Raw genomic sequence first — 17,029 nt, 5'->3', positions numbered from 1 at the left:
TTCCCAGAACCCGCCCCGACCTCTTCCCCTAGGGGGCGGGGCCGCGCCGAGGGTGTGGAGCACCCTGAGCCAATCAGGGGCCACAGGCAGGGGGCGCTCTGCCGGGTGAACGACGCTGGCCAATGAGAACGCGCAGGGGCGGGACCCTGCGCTCCGCGCGGCGCTCGGCGGCGGGAGAAGAAAGAGGCTCAGGAAGTGGAAGTGTTTGTTACCAAGTGGCCCGAGTTGAGGCGGGGGCGGGGCGAGTCCCCGGTGCTGGGCCGGAGGGCCCGCTGGCTCGGTTCTGATTTCTCCCACCGGTGTGTGGCGGGGGTCGAGGAGAGCTAGTCCGGGACCCTAACGTTTTACACAGCCTTTAGCCAAAACCTTGTGTGCAGCTTCAAGTCGGGGGCTTAGGGCGGGGGGGAGGGGGAGCGACTGTTGCTGGGGCAACCGATCCCGTTCGAGAACGAGGCTGCGAGGTCCCAGCGGTCGTACAAAAAAGACAGATCCACCTCGGACTCAACCGTTGTTTGAATAGCGAAGTCTTCGGCTTGAGGAGCCCCTTTGTGCTGTCCCGGGACCTGTTCATAGGGGGGCGTGCTCTGATCCTCACGGGGACGGCGTGAGGACCCAGGAGAGACATTTCGCGGGGCTGCCCACTGAAGAGGCCATCAGGGCAAAGGCATGGGCATGGGCACTGGCCTCGGCGCTGGACGGGAGAACTGGGGTGGGGGCAGGCAGAACCGAGTCAGGTAACCAACCGCGGTACAGTCTACAGGGAAAGGAGCCCTGGCTTTCTTCCATTAAAAAAAAAAATGATCAGGACCCTAAGATAAGCCTCCTTTCAGCTCCTCACAGAGGAGAGGCTGGTCACAGAGGCCGGGCAGTCTGTTAAAGGGTGAGGTGACTACTTGGGGCCATTGAAGGACAAGGATCAAATGATTTTGGCACTTCAGGGCAGTGCCTCCAACCAGCAGGAACACTCCTTTCAACATGATCCCCGCTCCCATGCCGCATCTCAAAGAAGCAGTGGACAGGATGTACTTTCCAAAATACTGCAATTTAATTCTGAACAAAACAAATGCTAGAGGCCCAGAGCAGCCCGAGGGGACTGGGTCCCCAGTGACCCGCCCTGGGCAAGGTCAGGCTCCTCCCTGCGCTGCCTGGGAGAGGCCTCGGAGGAGAGCTTCCTTATCAGGGCCCAAGTCAGAGCTGCTGACTCGGCTCGGACCGCGAGATTTCTGCCTTGAAAGCAAATGCAGTGGCCTCAGACCCGTCCAGTGCACGCCTCTTTCTCGCCCCTCTCCCCTGTCCCTGGCCCGGGAGCCAGGGCATAGGAGCCTCTAGGTTGGGACATGCGCGCCTCCTGTCCCCCTCCAGTTGTTGGGGTCAGGGCTCTGGGAGACGTGTGACCCGGCCCCACATAAACTCCTTGCTGCCCCTTTCCCCTCCCCAGTCTTCCCCACACGACCTTGTGTTGCATGCAGAACTGGTTAACCCAGAAATGGGTGGCCTCTCCTTCCCCACCCTGTCTCAGTAGGAGGGGAGATGAAGCAGTTTGGGCCCTGGGTCTGTTTGAGTACATGAGGGCATCGTTGGGAGAGCCAGCACTTGGGTTGAGGAGAATACATGGGGGTGAGGTTTGCTCAGGTTTGCTTCCCACCTACTCTGGGGTTGGGGGTTTCTCTTTAATGGGCTCTTTCCCCAGTAGAAGCACTACAGCTGTTTGAAAAAATAGCCTGCGGACTGCATACCTGCCAAAGGCTTGGGACCGGACAATCAACTCTCCCTCACTGTGACGTGAGGTGCCCAGGGGCATAGCAGAAAGAAAAGGAAGCCCAGGGATCCAGGGGGGTCCAGAGAATAGCAACCAAATGCTCCCAAGGGCCCCGTTGTGCTTGTGAGCAGGAGGAGAGGGGCAGCACCTCCGGGAGGGGGGCTGGTAAGGCTAGAGGTAGCCAAACAGACCCAATCTCTGCGACTCCTCTCTTCCCCTCCCAGGGAGGGAGCTGGGCCCCCGCCCAATCTCCACATTCCTTATCTTCCCTGATAAGAGATAGGCTTTGGTCTAGCTCCCAGCACAAGGGCCCATCTTCTGGGGGAGACGGCTCCCTGGGGAGCTGGAGGAAATGAAGGCCCGGGGATGCTCAGCCTCTCTCTCCCCAGCTGAACTGAGGGTGGGAACAGGGTCACTGCCTGCCCTCCTGCCCCAGAAGCGCATGTTCCTGGGTAGCGAGCTGGAGCATTACTGCCCTCACCATGGCTAGGAGGGAGGCCCAGCCCCCGAGTCCTAGTATCTACCAGAAGGCTAAGGCCACCAGGTCCCTACCTTGGTTTTCTGGTGCCCCCTTTGTGTGTGTGTGTGTGTGTGTGTGTGTGTGCGCGTGCGTGTGTGTGTTAAATTATGTATCACTAAGCTGAAATATAAATATTTTACCCTCCCTGGGGATGCAGGGAAGCTACAGGAACAAAGGTAGGGGTGGGGGTACAGCCTCCAGTTGGGAAGGGGCTGTGCACTAGGCCCCCAACTCTCTCCTCCATTGGCTTAGCTGCTCAGAATCAACCAGGTCTTGGGGAGCAGGCTGCATCCTCGTGGGCCTCGGAAGCCGCCTCTCAGCCTCTTGGGTTTCACAGGAAGGAGCAACAGCCGGGCCGCTGCTTCTGGGACTCCACATAGTCTCGGATCTGGAAGCTGGGCTCGCCGGCCTGCAGCCCGGCCCTGTATTTCAGCTCCCTGGAAGAGGAAGAGGCAACGGGCTGGGCAGCAAGCCAGGTGTGGAGCATCCTCCCCTCTCCCATGGCCGGGGGCAAAGGGACCTCAGGGTGCAGGTGCAGTTGAGCCCAGGGGCTGGGCCCTACGGGGCCCCCAGATGGTGCCACCCGGCCCTGCACCGTTCCCTTCCCCACTCAGCTCTCACTTGGCAATGGCCAGAAAGGCTAACTCCACATTCATGCCCGTCTTGGCGCTGGTCTCCATGAAGGGAACTCCGTACTCCTGCCAGGGAGAGCGTGTCCTCAGGGCCAGCCTCTGCTTGCCCCCACCCGTCACCCTGCCCACAAGGCAGCCACTTACCCTGGCCAGCGTCTCTCCGTCTTCTGAGCGAATCACCCTCTCACTGCTCACATCTGCCTGTAAGCCCAGGTGGGTCACTCTGGAGAAGGAAGCCTTGACCACAGCCCGCCCCTCTCCTGGCCCTTCTGGCCCATCTGTTGCCCTAGGAGTAGGTACTGCCCGCCCCCTGCTGGTGGCCTGTGGGACTGCAGGTGGTATGATTGGCACCCGGCAAGGTTTCCACCTGATTCAGGAGCAGTTCCCCAGCCGCCAGCCCTGGAATCTCACTCCCTCTTGGGAAGGTGGGTAACTCTCCTAGGCAAGGGCACGGAGACCCAGCCTCAGAGGGTGACAGTAGTGGCGGCTAACTTTTCTGCTCTTAGCTCTGCATCCGTGACCCTGGTTACTGTGACCTAATAGGGGCCCAGCAGCTGGGCAGCCTTGGATCTCACAGGCAGCAGCTGGGGCCCCCACAAGGGCCATTCCAAAGCTCACAGACAGATAAGATGGACTGAGCCGCCGGGACAGTCTGACCCCTGAACTGGAGACCGGAAAGAGTCCTTTGCTGGAAGGGTGGCCAGCTAGCACTCTCGGGTAGCGATGAGCCTGTGGCAGCGGGAGAGGAGGTGCAGCTGGGCTGGTCCTGCCGTGGACCACTCACCTTGTTGCCTAGCAGCATGATCACCACATCCCTCTGGGCGTACTCGTGAATCTCAGTGAGCCAGGCCTGTGGGAGAGGGTGAGCTGAGCTGGGCTTAGGCTGCGCCCCAGCCATTCTTCCCCTCACTTTTGCCCCTCCTTCTTCTGCCCTATTTGATTATCCTGGGCTACTCACTGCCCCCTCCAACCCCGATGCCCTATTCATTCTCGTATCTGCATCCTTGTTCTGGCCTCTCCAGTCCTGAGTGGCTCCAAACCCCACACAGCGGACTCCTAGTTCTATAGAGATGGCAGAAGCTTTGTCTCAGAAATCAGCTGGCAGTCACCAGCGATTTCCAGTTGAGGATTCTAAGGCTACATAAGGGCTCAGTGATCAAAAATACGATGATTGATTAGTAATGTCTGCCATGAGCATGGGGTTGGAAGTGACAGTATGAGTGCCATCCTCTTCTTTTGTTTGAGTTTAGAGAGGGAGCAAGGGAGGGAGGGAGGGAGGGAGGGAGAGCGAGAGCGAGAGAGAGAGAGAGAGAGAGAGAGAGGAGGGAGAGAGAAGCATCAATTGGTTGCCTCCCATATGTGCCTGACCAGGGGAGGAACCCGCAACCTAGGTATGTGCCCTGACTAGGAATCAAACCCATGACCTTCTGGTGCATGGAATGATGCCACAACTGCTGAGCCACACCAGCCAGGGCTCCATTCTCTTTATAAGCTTTTTTATATCTCTATGTCTTGTCCCCCACTTTGCTTGTTGACCCCTTGAGGTCAGAGAGCATGGGAAACCTTTACGGGGTTGCACACAGGGTCAGTGCTTATATTTGTTGAGTGATCGTCTATTTTCTTCAATAGTTTGGTGGTGAGGACAGATCCACACACTCTGTCCGCCTGAGTCACTTTCTTGCAACTTGGACTAGATGTTCGGATAGACCTTTCTCCTTGTTCTCCCCTTGGCTCCTGGGGGTAATTGCCCAGGGTGGAGCTGGGTACTTTCTGAACTTTTGTCATGAAGCACACTCATGAATCACCGTCAGGCTCAGCACTGCCTGGACTCCATGCCCACATGCCCATCACATACCCAGAGGCAGCGTATTACGCCTGAGTCACAGCTCAGGTATGCTGCGAAGGCAGCAGTGTTCCGGTCTCCACCCCCTGCCCCGGAGCAGGAGGCAGCCCTGAACTCCGCAGCCCTGCCTTCTGCTATGGTGGTGGACAGAGCGACCTACCCGGATGTTTTCGAAGGAAGACTTGTTGGTGATGTCATACAGCAGGAGCAAGGCTGCAGGGGGAGAGAGAGGTCACACGGGGACTTGGGGCAGAAGGGCAGGTGTCCCAGGTGGGCTGGGGAAGGAGTTGGCGTGCATCCGGAACTCACCTTGGGCATCTCGGTAGTAAGCGTGGGTGACACTGCGGAACCGCTCCTGCCCGGCGGTGTCCCAGATCTAGGAAGGGACGGACACAGGGTCAGAAGGAGGCAGGCGCAGGGGCGGTGGTGGGCAGAGGAAACCCGTGTCGTGGTGCGAGAGGTGTGTGGGAAGGCGGCAACCTCGCTCCTCTGCTTCTCACAGGGCTCCTGCGCACCTGCCGACCTGCCTGCTGACAGGTCCGGGTCCTCCAGCTTACTCAGTGCTGTGGCCCCTTCCCCAGCCCGGGGACGAGAGCCGGGAGGCAGGGCAGGAGGAGCAAGCCCAAGCTTGTCTGAAGGCACTTGAGCGCCTTTGCTAGAAGGGAGGGCGCCTGGGAACTGCTTTTTCTGCAGACATCAAAGGAACAAAAGCCGATGCCGCTCCTTGCGGCCCCACAGGAAATTACCCCAGGCCAAGGCAGGCCACGCCTCCTGTGGTTCGGGGTGTAGAGCCAGGGCAGGCCACTCCACCCCTCCTTCCCCTCCCCTCCCTCCCACAAAGCCTTCCTCTCACCTGCAGCTTCACCCTCACACCATCCACGGTCACCACCTTGTTCTGAAAGAGAAAAGGGCACAGGTGGCCAGAGGGCAGGGCAGCCCTGGCTCCTGCGCTCTGCTGACGTCCTATGAGGAACGAACGTCTTGTCCTGGTCGTTCCCCAGGACTGGAGGGGGTGTGGTGAGCCTCAGAGCTGTCCCAGCCAGATCACCCCATCAGGCGGTGGGCCCCTGTCCCCAGAGAGTCCCGCTGAGGAGCCGTCTCCTCTCTGTCCTTCTCACAACACGTGGCTAAGGGGAGCCTGAGGACCTGCCGGCTCTCCCCTGGCAGAGGGCTGAGAACGGGGGATCCCAGCCCTCCCCCACTTCCGCCTGCCTCTCCAGGAGCTGGGTCCCATCCTGCAACCAAGCTCTGAGAGGTGAGATGCCCCAGCATCCCGGGGACCTTCTCTGGCTGCTCCCCAATCCTCCTAGTGGACTTCCTTCCCCTCCATGGGAGGGGCACCCCACCGCTGGTGGACCCCTGCCAGGGTTAGGCTCTTACTCCCCGACCCTTTGGGGGAGCAGCGCTTAGAGGCCTCAGGGTCCCGATGCAGGTTTTTCAAGAAGGACCCTGAAGGTGAGAGGAGGGACCCTGGCAGGCTGCTCTCTCCCCACCTGGCCAGCCCACCTGGTGTTTAGTGGTAGGTGGCTGTGGAAGTTGGCACGCCAACTCCTTCCACTACCACTAAACCACCTGGTACGGGCGGTGCCTCCCGGAGCGCCAGGAAAGCCCGGCGAGGAGGGGGCACCGAGCAAGGGGGCTGTGTCTGCCCCACTGGGGGCCGAACTTTAAGACTCAGTCTCTCAATGTTCATATCCTGCAGCGGGCAAGGAGCCAGCCCGGCCTCCGCACACGCACACGGGTCCACCGCAGTGGTCCCTTCCCTGGGGCAGCCCTTGTGCCCTCCGGGCAGTGAGCCACGGTCCTGCAGTGTGGCACAGGCGAGGGCAGGGCAGTGCCCTAGGCCTGACCCACAGCCCGGCTTGCTGCAGGAGGCAGAGCCTGCAGCCACCTCACCCTGAAGTCTATGCCGACGGTGGCTATGAAGGTCCCGGACAGGAAGGCCCCGTCTTTGAATTGGATCAGGAAACAGGTTTTCCCGACGCCCGAGTCTCCCAGAAGCATCACCTAGGAGATGGGGGCAGAGGCAGTTAATGGGGAGCTGGGGCGCATTTCTGGGCTTCCAGGGAGAGAAGCCCCGGACAGAGGGGCAGAGGGCGAGGGGAGGAGGCTGACATGGGGGGAGGGGGCATCTGCTGCTGGAAGGCCTGCTGCTGCCGCCGTTGCTCCGCCTCTTCCCTACAAGCTCTCCCTCTGACCTCGGTCCTCCCCAACTTTCTGGAAACTTGAGCTGAGACCTCAGCACCATCGAGCCCCCAGATGTGCTCCCTGGCCCTGGAGAACCACCCCATTTCTCTCAGACATGTTTGCCCTGCCCCACCGGGCCCAGGTCCCCTCACACTGCGTGTTCCAGCTGTGCCTGCGCACATGTGTGGGCAGAGAAGCAGGCAATAAACGTTAAAATAAAAAAATCAGGAAGTGTTAATACTTGGGACAGGATTCCCAGCCAAGGGAGGTGTCAGCACCTGATGGGGCGGGGGCACCGCTTTTGCAAAGGCACATTCTAACCTTACTATTGTTTTGGTCACCACATTTATTTGGAAGTTTCTGATGATGTTACATTTTTTTTTCTTTATTTGATGATACATGTTTATAAAAAGGTTGCATGGCCTGGCCAGTGTGGCTCAGTGGTTGAGAATCAACCCATGAACCAAGAGGTCATTGGTTTGATTACTGGTCAGGGCACATGCCCGGGTTTCAGGCTCAATTCCTGGTAAGGGAGGTGCTGGAGGCAACCAGTCGATGTTTCTCTCTCATCAATATTTCTATCTCTCTCCCATCCTCTCTCTTTAAAATAATTTTTTTTTTAAAACATTGCATGAGCCAGGAAAGATTCAACTTTATACCGAGGTGGGGAGACATGTAGTCTGAAGTTCTTTCAGCAGAAACCTCCCAAGTGGGACAAATGGCCACAAATTGGCATCACTGGGTCACTGTCGGGCAGGGAGTGTGGGGCGGAGGGGTGTGTCCCGCCCCCTTATCGCTAGGCCAGTCTCTGCTCATCTTCACTGGGGAGCACAAGGGGTCGGGGAGGCGAGCCCCCTGTCTGGATGTCCCTCAATATTGGAGAACAGAGGTCTGGACCTAATGCTGGAATTTTCCCAGCTAGCCCATTAGATGCTTAATGGGTTGGAGAAGGACTAGGCCTGTGTTATTCTTGAGGCTCTGACCTTGACAAAGGCTTTCCTGCTGTGCACGTGGGATATGGGGATGAGCTAACTGCTGGAAGGTAAGGGGGCTGAGCAAAAGGTGATGAAGAAGGCTGGGGTCCTGGCTCGTGAAGGGCTTGCTTGTGAAGGGGGCCTTTGGGAAGATTCCTGAACTGGGCAGGTTCCCACAGTGGCTAGAAGGACGGAGGGAGACTCTCTTTGAGGCCTTTCTAGAGCCTGATAATGGCCAGGACCAATCATGTTGCATGAAGCACCCAAGATGTCAGAAGAGTGGGTGCAGGGGGGCACTGCCTGCTGCAGCCCCCACCCCTTCTAAGGCAGCCCCAGGAGCTCCTCCCAGGCTGTCCTGGACCCAGTCTCCTGGGCAGGCCTGGGGCGCGCAGGCTGGTGGAGGTCGCTTGGCCCAGGGGACAGATGGAGGGGCCGGAGCCCTCTGTCGCCACACTGCTCCTGGGCTCGTAGGTCCCAGCCCCCAAGGAGGAGGGAAGGAGGGTGAGCTCCTGTGTACTTTACAGATCACAGCTGCCTTGAGCAAACGCTGCCAGCCACCTACCACCAAACACAAGCAGCTGCCCAGCCTTGCCACCTCCTCGGCAAACAGCTCATTGGCTTGTCCGGCCAGGAGGTCAGGCGGTCGCCCCCAGCCTGGGGCTGGCTCCCCCCAGCTTCCCTCCCACCGAAGGCCCAGGGGCCCACTTCCTGCCAAGAGCCCACACAGGACGCCTATCTCAACGGCTCTGGGCGGGTGACTTGCGGAGTGGCTTCCCCTGAAACAATGGGGGCGGAGGCCCCAGCTCCTGGCTAGAGTGAGCCCCGCGTGTGGGGAGGAAACCAAGGCACAGAAGAGCAGGTCTCTTTCGAGGCCCTGTATCCTGAGATGGGGGGCTGACCGGCCCACCTAGCGGCGAGCCTGGGAGAAGGCTGGGAGCGCCCAGCTCCCTTTGCACCTCTTTCAGGGTCCCTGGTACCAGCTGCTCCCAGGGCCCAGAAGGAGGGCACACAGACCAGCGTTCACTGCCACCCTCCCCTGCTTCTGTACGGGTCACCTGTGGAGGGGCTGAGCCCAGAGAGCGGACTTCCACTCCCCAGGTGGGGGGACCTGTGAGCAATCACTGAGATCATTCTCAGGTTCCGAAACCCCCAGGTGGGCCTGCGTTCTGGAGGAAGGAGCGGCAGCAGTGGGAAGGGAAGAGGCAGAACCTGGGGGCGGCTGGAGTTTTGGGCCGAAGGAACCCAAGTCAAGTCTCAGCTGAGAGCTTAGCTGGGAGAAGGGCATTAACCCCGCCGCCAGGGGCCGGCCTCTCTGGGTGTCCAGGGATCCTGCTTCCTAACACCCAGGGTGGGTGCCTGCGTCCAGGAGCGTTAACCCTCAGCGAGAAGCCTGGGGGTCCCCGGGGACTCACATTAGCCGGGAGTGGCAGAAGAAAGTTGGGTTGGGAGTCACTTCCCAGCTTCCTCTCCCTGGCCTGGCAGAGCCAGCTCAGATACCAGAAGTTGGGATGAGCCTAGCGGCCGTGTCCCTCTATTCGGGGACACCGGCTGTCTGGCTGGGGGGAAGGACATACGCAGCCAGAAAGGCGCAGGGTCCCGGGAGCCCCAGGGTCTCAGGTTAAAGGGCGCGGGGAGGGGTGGCCCTCGGCACCCGGACAGGCGTCCCCAGCGCTGGACGCAGTGCCCACCCACCTTGCGCGCGAGATCGTAGCTCGGGCTGCAGGGCGGCGAGAGCTCGGGGGCCTCGCCATCCTCGGTGGCAACGGCGCCAGGCGTGCCGGTCATGTTCCTGGACCAGAGGTGAGCTGGCCCCGCTGCGCGCGACAGACGGAGCAGGAACGGCTCCGCCTTAGCCCCGCCCACTCCTCCTACCCTGCCCCGCCCACTCCTATCCCCGCCCCGCCCCTGCCGGGACCCCGCCAGGCTCCTCCCTCTGCCCCGCCACCCCGCCCGCCCGCCGGCGCCGCGCCCGGGGGGCAGCGGGACCCCGACGCAACACTGACCCGGCTTCTGGCTCTGAGGCGGGGGCCAAACCCACCCCGAGGACCGGTTTCCCAAAGTCGCCAGCCGTCGGGGTTACGTTCCCACGGGTGGCGGTGCCTGTGCGCCCGGCCTGGTACGAAAAGTCTGGCATCACTGGGACCCGCGCACCGGCGCCGGGGTTTCCGCTGTCGCTGCGCAGCGCGGCCAGCAGGCGGCGCCCGAGCCTCGCCAGCTGGCGGTCCAGAGGTGCCCCGGGGACGCCCCTGACCTGCGGGGTGCTGCTGCGTTTGAGCCCAGGCAGCCTCACTGTTACTACGCAGCCCAGCCCGAGCTCGTGTGAATGTAATTTTAGTTACCGACCGATATGCACCTTGCAGCCCATGGGCCCTGGTTGGTTGGTGCTGGAACTTTGACCCTTTAGCGCAGACCGCCTCTCATTTCTCCCTGACCTGCGGGGCTGCGTCCAGAAGGTCCCATCACGGGCTCTCCCCGCCTCCGAGCTCTCTCCGCCCTGCGGTCCGAGCTAGGATCTTACGTGCAAGGTGGGCTGGGGACTCCTGTGCGGGTTCTGAGGGCAACCCCTCCCCGCGCCCTTTGCCCTGAGACCCTGGGACTCCCGGGACGCAGTGCCTTTGTGGCTGCGTCTAAGTTGGCGCTCCTGAAGGCAGGGCTGGCCTTCCCACGCGTGGCCCTCCGCCTTCGGCAATTAGTAGGCCCTAACCGTTCGGTATCAGGTGAATTCACGAAGTTGTGAAGCATTTTGAGCAGAGTCTCCGGGACATCCCGTGAAGGTCCAGCCCAGGAGAGAGGGAGGGCCGGGCTTGTCCTGTCTCAGGCAGCGCCAGCCTCTCAATTGAGCCACACACTTCCTTCCTTCTCACAGGCCAGGGCAGTGTGGGGGGAGGGTTACTAGGCTTTGCTGCTTTCCTCCACTGATGGTCACAGCTCCTGCCCGCCAGCCCCCTGCACACAGCCCTCTTGGTCCCTGGGTCTGTGATGGTTCCCTCCTCTCACCTCTCTTAGGCTGGAGAGTGGGGTGGGGGATGGAAGCTCTATAAGGACCCCAAACACTGCACCACCCCTCCTGGTTTCCCAGCACCCTGCCTACACCTTGGTCAATAGTCTATTTATTAAACCTCCTAGAAAGATCCAACGTGAGTGACCACCTGCTTCCTGCTGGGACCCTGACAGAGCCAACCTGGGGCCCCGGAGGCGGGGAGCACTTACTGTGAATCCGATGCCCACAGTGGCCGAGAAGGAGCCGGGGATGAACTTGCCCTGGTCGAACTGGACCAGCAGAGATGTCTTCCCCACGCCACTGTCGCCCACCAGGATGGTCTGAAGGGAGCAACGGAGAGGCGGGAGCTGCAGTGTGAAGCAGGTTACTGAGATGGTGTTGTGGCTGGGACAGTGGGCTCCTTGTAAACACACATACACATGTGTGCACACACACACACACACACACACAAACATCCACACAGACACATCCACACAGATGTACACATAGACAGAGGGCATGCCCATACACACAACATGTACAGAGACACACTCATACACACAGATGCACATTCGCTGAAGAAGGCAGGAAAGCATAGAGGGAATCTTGTTTCATCCCAATTTAAGTCACGTCTGAGGTGACCATGAGAAGGTGCCTCTCAGGCGCCTAAACTCAGGGGCATAACTGCCCGGCCCCCTGCTGGCTCTGCAAACCACCATTGGTGTGTGGAGGCCACTTCACAGGGGCAATCCCAGCCAAAGGTGGAGCGTGGCAGCGACTCGGAGGCGGGGCTTGTTTCTGGGGGTACAGGACCCCCTCATGGCTGCTTTTGGCTGGTGGATCTCCTCATGGTTTTACAGAACGTTCCAGAGACTGCCTGGTGGCCTCTGTCCTTCACTTGGGGTCAGACCATGGTCTGCAGGCTCTCCCTGCCTCTCCTGGTTTCTACCTGGTGTTTCCCCTAAAACAGTCCCTGCACAGTGACTTCCCTTTCCACACCTGCTTCCTGGGAGACCTGGACTGGCACCACGGGCCCTCGGTATGGGGAAGTCTCAAGCAGGAGTGACAGGAAAGATCAGCATGCCAGGCTACATGCCTTGGGAGGAAAGAGTTTGCACTTGGCCCTGGAACAAGGCCGTGGAGAGAACATTTCAAAGAGAAGCAGAGTTTGGGAAAAGAGGGGAAGGACCCAATGCACTGGGAGGAAGAAGCGGGGAGAATTAGTGTGGAAGTTCAGGTGCTGAATAATTAATACATAATAGTACAAGAATAAACTCTGGTCCTAGCCAGTCTGGCTCAGTGGATGGAGCGTTGGCCTGTCGACCGAAGGGTCCCGGGTTTGATTTTGGTCCAGAGCATGTACCTTGGTTGCAGGCTCCTCCCCGGCCCAGGCTCTGTGCAGGAGGCAACCAATGGACGTTTCTCTCACATCAGTATTTCTCTCTGTCTTTCCCTCTCTCTTCCATTCTCTCTAAAAATCAATAGAAAAATATCCTCAGGTGAGGATTAAAAAAAAAAAAAGAATAAACTCTGTGTTTCATGTACTCACAACTGTAAACCTACTTTTGCCCCACCCTGTATACACACCCAAGGGCTGGTACCCAGCAGTCCCAGCGCATGAATGAAGGGATGAATAAATGAGTGGATAAATGCCTTACTTTCAAAATGGACAAGAGTTACTTTGCAAGGCAAGCATCCAGGGGAAGAATAACGATGCAGTAAAAATCGTTCATTCATTTTCTATCAGTTATTTATTGAGCATCTACTATGTGCCCAATGTGGTTTTAGCCACTGGGGATACAGCCCTATAATCCAGAGTGGGAGAGATGCAACTAACTGGGCCCTTTCAATACAGGAGCTCTGTCACCTATGGACAGATTGGGTTCTGATAGCAGATTAGCTGTAGTTTGCAAGTCGACGCTGACCAAGAGGAGTGTGGGCTTGCAGTCACTGTATGCATTTCCACTAAGACAAATACATTGACAATATTTGTTTATAGGACATCTTTCCCCAAAGTTGACAACAAAAATCTATTGAGCAATGAGTGACATGAACTCATGTAACACATCAGTGACTCTGCTTGATTTCTGAAATAATCGTGCATTTCTGCAGGAAGAGATAAAGGATGTTAAAAGTGATTATCTCGGGGTGGTGAGATTAGAGGCAATTAAATCTTTTTTCTTTTTTTACCTTATCTGTGTTTTCACAATTTTTTTTTAAATCTCTCATTTTGTTTATGTGATGTATCACGTTTATTGATTTGTGGATATTGTACCATCCTTGCATCCCCAGGATAATTCCTACTTGGTCATGGTGTATGATCTTTCTAATGTAATGTTGGATTCGAGTTGCTAGAATTTTGTTGAGGATTTTGGCATCTGTGTTCATGAGGGGTATTGGCCTGTAATTCTCTTTCCTTGTGTTGTCTTTATCTGGTTTTGGAATTAGGGTAATGCTGGCTTCATAGAATAAACTTGGAAGTGTTCCTCTTGAATTTTTTGGAATAGTCTGAGGAGGATAGGTTTTATTTCTTCTTTGAATATTTGGTAAAACTCCCCTGTGAAGCTGTCTGGCCCTGGGCTTTTGTTTGCTGGAAGCTTTTTGATGACTGCTTCAATTTCCTCCATAGTTATTGGCCTATTGAGATTTTTAGATTCTTCCTGAGTGAGTTTTGGGAGGTTGTATTTTCCTAGGAATATGTCCACTTCCTCTAGGTTGTCTAGTTTGCTGGAATAGAATTGTTCATAGTGTGTTTCACAATTTATTTTCCTAACATGAACATGTATTGCTTTTGTAATTTAGACCAACTTCTTGTTTTGAATCACATGCCACAGATGGTTCTAGTGGTCCAAGTGATACCACAGCTAGGGTTTTTTTTTTTTCAGTGTAAAATTTTTAAATTTAGAATTAGGCAATGGACTCAGGTTAGATGATCCCAATTTTGTTGGCAACATCCGAAGCATCATAGCCAAGAGCCAGTCGAACATATGCCTTCTTCTCTCCATCAGGCCTGATCAGGGCGTTGACCTTGGCCACATCAATGTTGTAGAGCTTCTCACAGCCTGTTTGAGCTGGTGCTTGTTGGCCTTGACATCCACAAGGAACACAGTGCCTTGCTGCCTTCTATCTTCTCCATGGCTGACTCAGTGGTCGGGAGGAATTTGATGGTGGCACAGTGGGCAGGCTTGTTTCTCCTGGGTGCGCTCTTCTGAGGATATTCAGGCGGCCTTCGGAGCCTCAGTGTCTTTGGCCGTCGGAAGGTGGGTGACGTGGGGGTCTTCTTTTTCGTGTGGCTGTGGACGCCTTTCAGCGCTGCTTTCTTTGCCTTCAAAGCCTATGCTTTGGCTTCGGCTTTGGGAGGGGCAGGGGCTTCCTTCTTAGCTTTCGGCGCCATCTTCCTAAAAAGCTCGCTAGTTATTAATAACAGGAAAGGAGCAAAGGGAAGGCCAGACATTATGCGCCTGTCATTTGGGCAGCTTCACCAGGAAGCTGCCACTTTGCACTCCCCAGGGAACCACCAGCCCATTCCCTGCACAACCACTGGGGGGAGGGGTCCAACAAAGGGGAACTAGATGCATGAGCAGCGAAGTTGGGGTGACTAGGGAAGGTACTTGCCTGTCAGTCAAGCCTGGGGAACCATGATTGGCCACAATGGGTGGAGCCAAGGCAAGCCCAGGAAAATTTGGGCACACATAATCCCCTAAACAAAGGAGTTGGCTCGTGTGACTGTTGGCCGTGTTGCTCTAAGCTTCCTTGCATCCGCCTGTAGGGCCCACGACCACGCGGACCCCACATGCAGTGGACTGATGGGTGCAGGGGGAACACGAGCTGAGCCTGCCTGACTCTGAGTTGCACTGCGCGTACACGGCGAGGAAACTCTGGACGCCAGCCCGATGGAAGCCACAGCCACGCTTCTTCCTTGTGGGACAAAGGGAAACTCTGGGAGTTAATTCCATGTGAATAAAAGCCACTCGTTCTCCCATACAAGTCTCAGAAAATGCCTTTTCTTGGGAAATTGCAAAAAGTCCACTCCCACGAGCAACGGGGGAGATGAGGACCTCTCCCCTGTAACACTGGTCTGTTCTCTTCTGAACCACATCCGAGGAAGAGGTGCGGGTGGGGGTCATCCTTGAGGAGCTGCGAGGGGAAGTCAAAGGGGCAGAGAGCAGCTGGGTGGACCGAGCCAGGGGCAGCTAAAGGGGTACAAAGGGGAACGGAGTGGGGGGGTGAGGCAGCTGCTGAAGGGCAGGTCTAGGTTTTGCAGGATCTTCTCTAAACGTTCTGTTGCCACAAGAAGGCTGCGATGAATGGTCCCAAACGCAGTGGCACAGAGTGAGTCTGAGGGGGCGGTTTGATCTGGGAGGCACTTCTGGGCTCAGGCGGGCTCCCTTGGGCGTTGAGGGTTGGTTGGCTGTTGGCTGGGGCAGCTTGGCTCTCTGCTCCACGTGTGTCTCCATCCACCCAACGCTAGCCCGTGCGTTGTCCGGCAGAGGCAGAGGTGAATGAGAGCAAGAGGGAGCGCAGGAGGCCTCCTCAGGCTGAGTCTGGAACGGGTGCACCGTTACTTCTGCTGGGTTTTCTTGGGAAAGTAGGGCACAGGTCTGGTCCAGACTCAAGGATGGGGTGGGGGTGAGAATGGGGGGTAGACCCTCCCCTTCAGTGAGAACAACGGTGGAGTAAGGAGCAGAGGTGGGACCATCTATCACAGGCCTGAAGCTTATACAGTGTTGAGGCCGGTTATTAGGAAAGGGGACCTATGTCATGAACACAGCATTGGATGCAGGGCTTTGAAAGGAGCCTGATCAAGTGAGGGGTGCTGACGGTTAAGCTCCAGCAGCCTCAGGGCGCATCTGCCTCTTCCTCACTTTCACAGAGAAGTGAGAAGCTTGAAGGCCCACGGAGCAGAGCTGAGAAGGGAGCCACCGTCAGGCGCACCCATGCAGTCGTGAACGCACACATACACGAGGTGCTTCAGTGCAGGAGGACTCTCACTGGCCCGTTCCATCCCCTCTTTTGTGTGGGAACCTGTGAGCCTGGGGAGGTAACTGAGGACACAGGGCCCCAGCATACCCGTCTCTCCTGGAGTCCCCAGAGGCACTTAGAGGAGCAGTCTTGCCGGTCACTCAGAGACAACCAGATAACAACTCCCGGCTCTGGACTCCCAAGGGCAGCCTCCTCGGGTTGGTGGGGGCCAGGCAGGCCCAGGATCAGGGGCCAGGCAGGCCCAGGATCAGGGGCCAGGCCACAGGCAGAGCCCTGAGCAGCTCAGAGGCTGTTCACTCCCTGCTCCCACGCCCAAGAAAGACCAGGAAAGCTCCTGCCCCCGTGGTTTCTCACCCGATTGGGTAGTTGATCTTGTGAAGTGAAAAGCGGGCTCTGGCCACTTCCTGGAAAAGCCCTGGCTTGTCAGCTGCTGTGTTTTTCTGTGCAAAGAACCCCCCTGCTCTCCTATTCACTCCTGGTTCGGTAGGAAGGCCTGAGGTCTCCCCTCGGGACTCAGTGTCTCCTCAAGATGTCACAGGGTGTGTGTGACACATGGCCAAAGTGGCTCCAGGAGCGAAATATGAGAAAGGCTGACCTCTGAGCCCCACCCTGAGGGCTTGCTGGGATCCCAGTCGGGAGGCAAATGGGGGGGATGGGCACCAAGTTGTAGGAAAAAGGGAGCAAGACCTGCAGAACCGGTCCTTTTCTCTCCCTACATCAGCAAAATAGGTTTTATAAGCTGGGGGGGGGGGGGGGGGGGGGGTGTAGAGGGGAGGGGGGTGGGGGAGGGAGGAGGGAAGGAGAATAGCCAAGCATAATGAGCTAGTTTCTTTTTAAAAAAACTATTGATTGATTGCAAGAGAGAGAGAGAGAGAGAGAGAGAGAGAGAGAGAGGAGAAACATCAATTTGCTGTTTCATTTATTTATGCATTCCTCTAGTTGCCTATTGTATATGCCCTGACTGGGATCAAACCCGCAACCCAGGCATATCAGAACTACCTTCCAACCAACTGAGCCACCCAGCCAGGGCACATGGACCAGTTTCTCCATGAAGGAGCCCTTGGCATTGCTGACAAGTTTATGGAGGATTCAGGCTGGGGTTGATATCCATGGGCTCTCACCCGGAGGGCGGGGGCACAGCAGTGAGTTTC

The 17,029-nt window shown here is 57.4% G+C and overlaps 1 protein-coding gene, 1 long non-coding RNA gene and 1 pseudogene across 5 annotated transcripts in view; 1 reads left to right on the top strand and 2 right to left on the bottom strand.

Annotated features, from left to right (window-relative positions):
- Nucleotides 1-1,023: 1,023 nt before the first annotated feature.
- The window catches only part of RAB37 (RAB37, member RAS oncogene family), a 30,126-nt gene continuing 14,120 nt past the window's right edge, over nt 1,024-17,029 (bottom strand). The window contains exons 2-10 of one of the 4 annotated variants that reach the window (XM_070393574.1): nt 11,126-11,236; nt 6,651-6,761; nt 5,608-5,649; nt 5,064-5,130; nt 4,915-4,967; nt 3,696-3,761; nt 3,056-3,112; nt 2,901-2,977; nt 1,024-2,716 (exon numbers count right to left, since the gene is read on the bottom strand). In XM_070393574.1, the coding sequence (XP_070249675.1) occupies nt 2,611-2,716; nt 2,901-2,977; nt 3,056-3,112; nt 3,696-3,761; nt 4,915-4,967; nt 5,064-5,130; nt 5,608-5,649; nt 6,651-6,758 (576 nt within the window). In that variant the 5' untranslated portion in view covers nt 6,759-6,761; nt 11,126-11,236 and the 3' untranslated portion in view covers nt 1,024-2,610. Of the gene's footprint in view, nt 2,717-2,900; nt 3,113-3,695; nt 3,762-4,914; nt 4,968-5,063; nt 5,131-5,607; nt 5,650-6,650; nt 6,762-9,607; nt 9,701-11,125; nt 11,237-17,029 lie in introns of those variants that run through there. The other 3 variants (XM_070393573.1, XM_070393571.1, XM_070393575.1) reach the window with 3 other exon arrangements.
- Nucleotides 5,920-14,815, top strand: LOC138994003 (uncharacterized). The gene is made up of 3 exons (XR_011468365.1): nt 5,920-6,009; nt 11,042-11,279; nt 14,665-14,815. It is a non-coding gene; the product is annotated as an uncharacterized lncRNA (long non-coding RNA).
- Nucleotides 13,821-14,289, bottom strand: LOC138994002 (large ribosomal subunit protein uL23 pseudogene; annotated as a pseudogene).

The sequence above is a fragment of the Myotis yumanensis genome, unplaced genomic scaffold (genome assembly GCF_028538775.1).
Source record: "Myotis yumanensis isolate MYYU_CA2020_CCGP unplaced genomic scaffold, mMyoYum1.0.hap1 SCAF_16, whole genome shotgun sequence".
NCBI lineage: Eukaryota > Metazoa > Chordata > Mammalia > Chiroptera > Vespertilionidae > Myotis > Myotis yumanensis.
This window is presented reverse-complemented; position numbering and strand designations above follow the sequence as displayed.